This window comes from Octodon degus, unplaced genomic scaffold (assembly GCF_000260255.1).
Source record: "Octodon degus isolate 3935 unplaced genomic scaffold, OctDeg1.0 scaffold00005, whole genome shotgun sequence".
NCBI classification, from domain to species: domain Eukaryota; kingdom Metazoa; phylum Chordata; class Mammalia; order Rodentia; family Octodontidae; genus Octodon; species Octodon degus.
In genome coordinates this window covers 19,707,296-19,717,356 of record NW_004524581.1, presented here as the reverse complement: position 1 = coordinate 19,717,356, position 10,061 = coordinate 19,707,296, and the positions used below count along the sequence as shown (strand labels likewise).

General features: G+C 37.7%; 1 protein-coding gene and 1 pseudogene across 1 annotated transcript in view; one reads left to right on the top strand and one right to left on the bottom strand.

Moving 5' to 3' along the window:
- Positions 1-10,061, top strand: part of Cd2ap (CD2 associated protein) — a 132,784-nt gene that overhangs the window by 100,792 nt on the left and 21,931 nt on the right. The window contains exons 9-11 of the mRNA XM_023719181.1: positions 399-503; positions 2,162-2,198; positions 7,440-7,502. Of these exons, the coding sequence (XP_023574949.1) occupies positions 399-503; positions 2,162-2,198; positions 7,440-7,502 (205 nt within the window). The remainder of the gene's footprint in view (positions 1-398; positions 504-2,161; positions 2,199-7,439; positions 7,503-10,061) is intronic.
- On the bottom strand, positions 4,222-7,262 carry LOC111818540 (annotated as a pseudogene).

The following is a 10,061-nucleotide window of genomic DNA, read 5'->3' as shown; positions in this document are numbered from 1 at the left end:
CTCAACATAACAGCATGGCTTTACTTTTTATACTTCATTTTTATACTTTTCTGCTGGATGGTTAAGACCAAGGTAGATCAGGACCTATGCAACAAGAGTTGTAGCTTTTGGGTCTGATAAGGTCAGTGAAATCCCCTCAGGATTTATCCTGCCATCCTGTATCTCAGATTGTATATCCTTTGTCAGTGTCAGTCATGTGGATGAGTCACGGCCAATGAGTAACTACTGCTAAAACTACTATATAGGGACTATTTCTTTCAGAAGGAATTTATGATCTGCTTAGGCTGTTTTTTCTTGTAAGAGATTAGAATTTGGTATTTTTCCTACTTTATTGTAAACTTTTCCTTTGTTTTATGTTAACTCCCATTATTTTAGTTAGTCTTTGTTTTGCTTTTTAGGAGACTGGAGAAGCTGGCTGGTGGAAGGGTGAGCTGAATGGGAAGGAAGGAGTGTTTCCAGACAACTTTGCTGTTCAGATCAGTGACCTGGATAAGGACTTTCCGGTACGCTTTTTTTTTTTTCAATGATAATTCTTTAACATTTTCCCACAAAATATTTTTGCATTGTTATTGGATAATTTTTATGAAGGAGTTTCATAAAATTGTATATTTAGGTAAAAGTTACTTTAATTACAATAAAACAAAATATTTCAGTTTTGTGCTTATAATCTCTATTAACAAGTTACTTTAGACTTCTTCATAATTTTTTTTGGATAGTTGGGTAAATAATAATTTTCCAGATTAAAAGAAACTATTTTTATTTAATGTTTAAAATTTGAGTTTATTTCAAGTAGTGTAAAACAGAAGTTTTTGCCTCTTTATAGGATATAGTATTTATCAGTTTTCAAAGACAGTCATTTTCATTTTGCTTATGACTTGATTGCTTTCCCCTCAGAGAGGATGTAACTGAGTTTGTAATGTAAAGGAGAGCACAGTTTAGCAGTGGAAGCCTGTGGGGAAGGAGACTATTCTGTGGAACATGGGCAGAGCAGCACCCCCAGGCTTTGCATTCCCCAGTTCAGCTGCGTAGACTGTTGACTAGCATGCTAGGAAGGCATAGGCTGTCCCAGTTATTCCTTGGCTCTATGTTGCCCAGCACTGAGTCAGCCTTTGGCATAGTTTATTTATATACTTATTTTTTTTTTAATGAACATTACTTTTTCTGTTTTTATTATGTGTTTACACATTATTGCTTTTTTTCCACATTTATTATTATTATTATTTTTTTTTTTTTGTGGCCCACTCAGCCCACCCTGGGGGCAGGGCTGGTGCAGCATGTGGTGCCAGGAATCGAACCGTGGTCCCAGCACACTTCCCTAAGCTTGCCTAAGAAGGAGCTTTAGACCACTGAACTGTTTCACTGGCCCTTATCATGTATTCTTTTTTCCTTTTTTCTTTTTATTTTTTTGGGAAGGGTCTACAGAATGAATGTTCAGGGTCTCACTACTAGATCAGACTCATAGTGATCCGCCTGTTTACAGCCTCCCGAGAGCTGGGATTATAGGCGCAAGCCACCATGCCCAGTCTCAATCGCCAGCTCAGCATACAGAGCAGAGCTGGCACTGGCAGGCCCGGGGATTGAATCCTTGGCCCTTGCGCCTGCTTGCAGGTGCTTTAATCCGCTGAGCTATTTGGCTGGCCTAATTTAAATTTTTAGGGCATAAAGTCATCTTAAAAATGAGGGAAGGTTATGAATTAAGGAAAGAGATTCTACATTGCCTTGAATCTTCCCTTTGAGAGTTCTGAAGAATAAGAGTGAAAATGAAGACTTTACTATTGCTCTTATTATTTTTTATTTAAACATGTCTCTCTTACCCTGTCCTGCTGTCTGCCATGCAGCCTGTCTCTGAGTTATGGCATAAAAGTGGAATGGGCTTAGGAATCTCGAGGAAGGGAAGACAGGATGGAATATTCTTATTAGGGCTTTTGAAGTTTTTCTAATTCATCATTAGGTTTTGAAACATTTGAGTGAATTTTATTAAGGAGGCTCTTCTCATGGAATTAATTTGTTCAGTGCCCTTCTGTAGAATTGTTAAGATCTTAGCATTTTATCATTTTTAGCAAGGATAAGCGAAGGAGAGTTCCTCATCTAATTAAATTATTAGTACTCAGAATTTAACTGTAATATGCAAGTAGCTGACCATATTTACTATTGTTAACAGAAACCAAAGAAGCCACCACCTCCTACCAAAGGCCCAGGTATGTAAAAAACATATATATATATATATATATATATATATATATATATATTCATATTGCCTTTCTTCGTATTTTTATATTCTAAAATGGTGATTGAGTCACATGTAAATCATTTATTTTTGAAAACAAGCACTATATATATATAACATTGTCTAGAACTGTACACATTTTTTTTTTTAATTTTAGGGAGGGGTCTACAGGGTGTTCAGAGTCTCACTACTAGATTGGACTTACAGTGATTCTCCTGTTTATAGCCTCCCAAGAGTTGGGATTACAGGCGTGCACCACCACGCCTAGTCTCAATTGCTGTCTCAGTGCACTGAGCAGGGCCAGCAAGGCAGGCCCGGGAACTGAACCCTTGGTCCCTATGCCTGCTTGAAAGTGCTTTAATCTGCTGAGCTATTTGGCCAGCCCTACTATATAAAAATTGAGTGTTCACGTGTACTCAATTATTATTCATCATTATTATTTTAAGGTACAAGTGGTACACAATTGGGATTTTGAAGATAATTTGGATGCTTTAGTTACGTGAAATGTTTGATTAATAAAACTGAGTTTTTTTTTAAATTATTTATTTACTTATTTATTGTGTGTGTGTGTGTGTGTGTGTGTGTGTGTGTGTGTGTGGCCAGCTCAGCCCACCAGGGGGCGGGGCTGGCTGGCATGTGGTGCTGGGGGATTGAACCGTGGTCCCTGTGCTTTGCTCAGCTTCGCTTGTTCTAAGTAGGTGCTCCAGACCACCGAGCCATCCCACCAGCCCAATAAAACTGAGTTTAAACTTGTTTTAGAAAACAATGTATTGATTGGCCAATTAGTCATTCTATGTGTTTATTTCTATTTGAACAATAATTTCTTTATATAAAGTGTTAGCGTACCTACAAATGATTTTGAAGATGAAATAAAAGGGAATCATAATGTGTAGCTGTATAATGATGTATAAGGTTAGTGTGCTGCAGCAACTATGTAAGGCTGTACAACACTATGAAAGCCTAAACAGGTTCAGCAAAGCACAACTGCAGACACTTCTCTAAATTTCCAGGCTTCTTTGAGCATCAAAACCTATTACTTGGGGCCAACAAGATAGCTCAGAGGACTAAAATGCCTGCTTAGCCAGGCACAGGGACTGCGGTTCCATCCTCAGCAACAAATGCTGCACCAGGCCCACCACTGGGTTGGGCTGATCCAGCCAGAGTCTGGGCTAGTGGTGCACACCTCAGTGCTGGGGAGGCTGAAAGCAGAAGGATTATCATGAGTTCGAGCTGCGTAGTGAGACCCTGTAACAACTAAGTACATTAAAAAACACACATATAGACACAAAAAAGCCTGTTACTCTTTTAATCCTTTCCTTTTAATCCTTTCCAGTGCGTTGTGCTGTATCCACATACTACATGTGATTGGTTCTGGGTTTTATTTCATTTCATTCTTCACACAGACAAATCACTGAATGTTCCTTTGGAGGTTGAGTATTTTGTGTGTTCATTTTTAGTTTCTCTGTTCCTCCAAGCAGAAGTCTCCACCTTTTAGATAAAACTCATTTGTTAGAGTCTCAAACAAATACCAACATTCTGTACTTTTCAGAGATCATGCTGAAAGTTACATAAAGCTGATGAGTTTTTAAACAGTTGAATAAATGATGGTACATCTACAGTAGTCTTCAAGGATTAAATTTTATTTACTTATTTTTATGACTACAAAGAAGCAAAGTTTATAATTGCTGAGTCAGTCTCTACATATATTATTTGCACAAAGTATGAGTAGATCAACAGTTATATTAATGATAAAAAAGCCTCATAAATGTTTACATGAAACTACTTCAGATTTTTATGCACTTCGTGCAGGTACTTAAGTAAACAGGATGAATGAACTTCCTACTGTAATTCATGAGAATCAGCTTTCCAAAAAAGCATTTATGTCATCTCAGAGTATTCAGTACTTCACTTTGTCAAATCCAGCAAAATCAATTAACTGACGCTAGAGGACCTTTGAAAGAAAAGTTGGTGATAAAAGAGTATTAGGTAAAATGCTATTTACAAATTTTAACAACTGGGCTTGGGAACCAGAAGTGCACATAAACTGGAAATTCAAAGAGCTTCTCTTCTGCCTCACAATTACTATATACCCTGGAGAAGGTGTTCTCAGCTGCTGCAATATCATTTCTGTTAATATACACTGTTGCTTCAAAACTAAAGAAATACAAAGGAAATTCGTGTAAAAGGCTTTTTGAAATCAGATTTTCTCTCTGAAAAGTAATATGATCTTTATTAAATTACAAAGAAACTATCCAAATGCTGACGGAGTGAGGAAGCCAGACCACCATTTAGCCTTGCTGTCTGGGGCAGACATAGGTGTTACCTAATTGTATGTGGAGGCCTCAGCACAGTGCCAGCTCTCCTCTTTGGCTTGGAGCGTGGTATAGACATGAGCTTTAGGCTTTCTTGGGGTTGCATCTTGTGCACGCAGAACTGAGGTGGGTGGCTTTTACATGGCTTTTAAGAAACTCTCCAGCTAAAAGGAAGGTCTGTGAGTCAGCCTGAGGTCCTTTCTTTTGTTTTGTTTTTTTGCGGAACCAGGGATTGAACTCAGATCCTTGCATTTGCCAGTCAAGCGCTTATCCTACTGAGCCATCTCCCTGGCCCTCTGAGGTCCTTTCTTTGAAGAGGCTTGTCACATAGGAAAAGAAATGGATTACAAATAAGGGGAGGAAATCTTTCTCACCTCTTCATACCTCCCTTCAGAGCTACCAAGTGCAATGGTTTCCTTTCTTAGTACTGTTACATGAATGAGTCATTTGACAGTGATTTTTTAAAAATTAATTTTAATGAGAAAAAAAGATAAAATAGCAATAAAACAGTTTCAAAATAGGTTAGTAGGACAGTTACAATAATTAATACATTACATATTGTTGTCTTCACACTAAGTTATTCAGAGGACAAGATAAAGACATGATAGACAATGATTTTTTTTAAATTTTATTTTTTCTGTACTTTTAGGGAAGGGTCTACAGGGTGTTCAGGGTCTCACTACTAGATCGGACTTGTAGTGATTCTCCTGTTTACAGCCTCCCAAGAGCTGGGATAGCAGGCCTTCGCCACCACACCCAGTCTCAACTGCTGTCTCAGGGTGCCTCAGGGGCAGGGCTGGCATGCCAAGCCCGGGAATTGAACCCCCAGCCCTTGTGCCTGCTTGCAGGCGCTTTAATCCACTGAGCTATTTGGCCAGCCCTGACAATGATATTTTTTTAAAAAAATATAAAGACCATGCTAAACCAGGGTTGTATACACTTCTAATCTAGTGACTCTGCAGGATGAGGCAGGAGTGGCCTGGCAACTTAAGGTTAGCCTAAGCAACTTAGCAAGCATGTGTATCAAAAAAGAAGAGCCAAGTTAGGGTAGAAAAAAAATAAGCCACCAAGTTAGCAGTCTGGACTTGTGTTCTCTGAATTTTATTTTATTTTAATGTGGCCTTTGAATTTTAGAAGCCATCAATCTAGTTGGGAAAATGCTGAGGGAGATGCAATCCCACAGTGATCCAATGATCAGCATTTCTTTGACTCCTCCCAGAAAGGCAATTTTCATGAAACTGGCTCTAACCAAGTATAGAAGAGTTAAGTGTAGGGCAGAATTTGTCTTCTTTACAGAGTAGTGAGTGATCCAAAGAGGACAATGAATTCTCACTTTCTTTTCCCCATGGAAAACACAAACATCATTTCTTCTGGAATCTAACATACTGGGTTCATTTTCACAGTGCATCACTGTGTTTCCCCACCTGGTGGGCACACTTTGTAAACCTTAAGCACAGATAATCACATGATTTCTTTTTTTCTTTTTCTTTTTTTAAAAATTTTATTTATTTATTTAGTTGTGTGAGTGTGTGTGTGTGGCCAGCTCAGCCCACCAGGGGGCGGGACTGACTGGCATGTGGTGCTGGGGGATTGAACTGCGGTCCCTGTGCTTTTTTGCTAAGCTTGTTCTAAGTAGGTGCTTTAGACCACTGAGCCATCTCACCAGCCCCAATCACATGATTTCTACACTGAGTTCCAAGGCTCCTGGAAGCTTACCTGGCCTTTATAGCCAGAACAGTCTTGAAGTTTCGAATATTAAAGTTTTCTCCAGCCAGTTCTTTTGACATTTGGGTTATTGAAGACAAACTTTGGGTAATTTGTCTTCAGCATTGCCTATTTCTGTTTCTAAGTGTGCTTTCTCTTTGATGAACACTCTGACTCTCTCCTGAATAATTTCTTCATCAGAATCTCCTTTTGTTTTCGAGTATTCTAGCGTGCAGGAAGGACCATTACAGTTTCTGCTTTGGCTAATCTTAAGTTGTTTTATCTTGTTTACCGCAGAAGAGGTCAGCCTGTGGGTGTCATGGGTGGGCTGCAGTTTCCTCTTGCTCACAGCCCAGATGGTGGCCTGGACTAAGGAAGCTGAGATCTTCACTGTCTGGGCACCCAGCTCTCAAGGGCCAGACCCCAGACCCCTCAGCCTCTCTCTCTCTATGGACTCAGCAGACACATTGACCAGAGTTAAATTTTAGAATGTGGCTATTCCTACAGGTTATCTCCATAAATAACTGATTTTTTTAATGTAAAATTTTTGCTTTTTAAAAGATTTAATACATTCTACAATAATCTGACACCTGAGATTTTTTTTTTCCTTTGTTTTCAGCTTAATGTTTGCTGACCTAATTCCAGGGCAAGGAAAACATCAGTTAAAAGTACAGTGATTTTTGTAGAATTTAGGATTGTAGGCTTACTATAAAACTGTACTATTTAACATGGTAGGCACTAACTACATGGGTCTTTTAAAAATAGTTAAAATTCAATAAAATACAAAAAGTTAATTTCTTAGTCACAAAAGTCACATTTCATATGCTTGTTAATCATATTTTGAACAACACAAACATAGAACATTTGCACCATCACAGAAGGTTCTGCTGGGCTATGGTGTGGCAGGTAATATGAACTCTGAATCCTGAGTTTGACAAAGATGGATCACAGAATTGTTAGGGTAGTAGTGGTAATGGCAGATCCTGGATTACAAACGCAGTCCAGTGATTCTGGTACATTATCCTTTCTGCTTAGACATGGTGTTATAAAGTAAAATTAAAAGTTACCACAAGGAAAAAAAAATCCATACATCTTTTTGAAAAAACATTTTCTGCGTTAGTTTTCAACTATTTTGTCTGTGCTCTAAAATTATTTTTTGAACGCTAAGTGTTCACTTTGTGGTTTTATACCCCCAGCTCCAAAGCCTGACCTGATAGCTTCAGAAAAGAAGTTTTTTCATATAAAACCTGAAGAAAAAGGTGAGGCTAACTTTCTCACTCTGCCCAGTCTTTCATTATTTTAAGGAAATACGTCTTTACACAATGGGTCATTTATGCCAGTTTTTGGCAAATTCATACTTATTTTGTTTGCAATTGGAGTTTTCTAGAATGGAGTAGTTTATCAAGACTGATATGAAATTAGGCTTGCACTTAAACTGATTACAATTTACATTGTTTAAAAATTAGTTAATTAGAGATAGGGTCTCACTCTCTGTAAGGCAGGCTGCTCTTAAATTCACTGTGTAGCACAGGCTGACTTTGAACTCAGGGCAATCCTCCTTTCTCAGCCTCCCAAGTGCTGAGATTATACCAGCATGACTGATTAAAGTACATTTTCTTTGTTTCTTTTTGTTTTTGAGACAAGGTCTTCCTATGCAGGCTGACCTTACACTCACTGTGTAACTCAGGCTAGACTGGAACTTGCAGTGATCTTCCTACCTCCTCACTGTTGGGAGTACAGGTGTGCACCACCACACTTAGTCTAATTAAAAGTAAATTTTAAACATCACTTTAAAGGTATAAAAGTGAATTTCTATATAAATATGGAAATAGTTATGTTATTTTAACTCATTGCATATATTTGTTGTGTAAACTTGAAAAGTCACTTCAAGGTACCATGTGCTTTTTTTTTCTTACCATATGTATTTTGTCAGAAGTATAATTTTGTTGTTAATTTGAAGGAAGTTCCTCTTTGTACAGAAAGATGTTCAGTGGTTATCTCTAATATATTGGATTATATATATGCAAAAACTCAAATAATATTCTAAAATGCGTTTGTTTTTATTGTCAGAGTTGTAGTTTAACCTAACCTTGTCTTTCGCATTAAAGTAGTATGTCGTCTTGATCCATTTCTCTAACTTTTAACACCTTGTCTGTTTTGTACTTCATAAGGTTTGGTAGGCTCATTTCTTTTTATTTGAGACTTCTTACAAGCAGTTTTAGGTTCACAGAAAAATTAAGCCTGGTTTAGAGGGTTCTCATATACTCTCTATCCCCACACAGGTAAATCCTTTCCATCCATCAACACCCTGCCCAGAGTGCTGTGTTTCCAATAAGTGCTGTGCCTCCATAGACATATTACCACATCTGAACATTGGTAATTTACAGGAACATGCGCTCTTGATGTTTTACATTCTGTTTGATTGGACAAATACACAGTACCACATGCAGAATAGTTTCACAGCCCTGAAAATCCTTTGTGCTGTCCTAGTCATGTGTAACTCCTTCTTAACTCTGGACAATTACTAAGTTTTTTTTTTTGTCTCCATAGTCTTGCCTGCTTGAAAGTATTGTATGGTTGAAATCAAATAATATATAGCTTTTCCAAATTGGTTTCTTTCACTTATTATGCATCTAAAATTTCTTCATGTCTTTTTGGGGCTGGGAAGGTCTGTGTTGGTGTATTCATACCGAATAGTAATATTTTGTCTATGTGTAGCGTAATTTATCTACTCACTGAGGACTATCTTGATTGCTCTCAAATTTTGGCATTTATAAAAACAAAACTGCTACAAATCATATATATATATATATATATATATATATATATATATATATATATGTGTGTGTGTGTGTGTGTGTGTGTGTGTGTTTGTGTGGATATATTTTCATTTCATTTGGGTAAACACCAAGGAATGGGATTGCTGGATTGTATAATTACAGTATGCTTAGTTTTGAATGCAGTTGCCAAACTGGCTCCCCAAATGGCTACACCACTTTGCATTCTCTTTAGCAGTGAGAGTTTCTGTTCTGCCTCCTTGCTAGCATTTGGTGTTACCTGTGTTTTAGATTTTAGCCATTCTGGGAGTTTTCCTTTTTTGTGTGGGGGTAGTACAGGGTCTTGCTATGCAGTCTTCAGGGCCAGCACAGCATGTGTAACAGGGCTTGAACCTGGGTCCTTGCACTTGCCAGGCAGGTACTTAGACCACCGAGCTATCTCCCCAGACCCTGATTTTAGCCCCCGTTTTTAGCCATTCTGATATGTAGTAGATATCTTATTGCTTTAATTTGCAATTTCTTTTTTTTTTCTTGTCTTTTCTTTCTTTTTTTATTTTTATTTTTTGGTAGAACCAGGGATTGAACTAAGGCCCTTGCACTTGCCAGGCAAGCGCTTATTCTACTGAGCCATCTCCCTGGCCCCAAAAGTTCAGAAGGATTTTTTTTTTGTTGTTGGCTCAGGATGCCTTAAGGGCAGGTCTGGTAAGGCATGAGGACCTGGGGATCGAACCACAGAATCCTGAACCTGACTGCTTTTAATTTGTAATTTCTGATATTGAACATCTTGTCACATGTTTACTCACCATTGCATATTTTGGGGGGTGAATTGTATGTTCAGGTCTTTTACCTCACTATTTTTTTTTCCTCACTATTAATTATGCAGTTCATTTTCTTTGTGAGTTTTAAGAGCTCTTCGTATATATTGAGTAACAGTCCTTTATCACATGTCAGTAATCCTTTATCACATATATTTTTTCCAAATGTTTTCTCTTAGGTCTGTGGCTTTTTTTTTTTTTTTTTTTTTTTTTTTTTTTTTTTTTT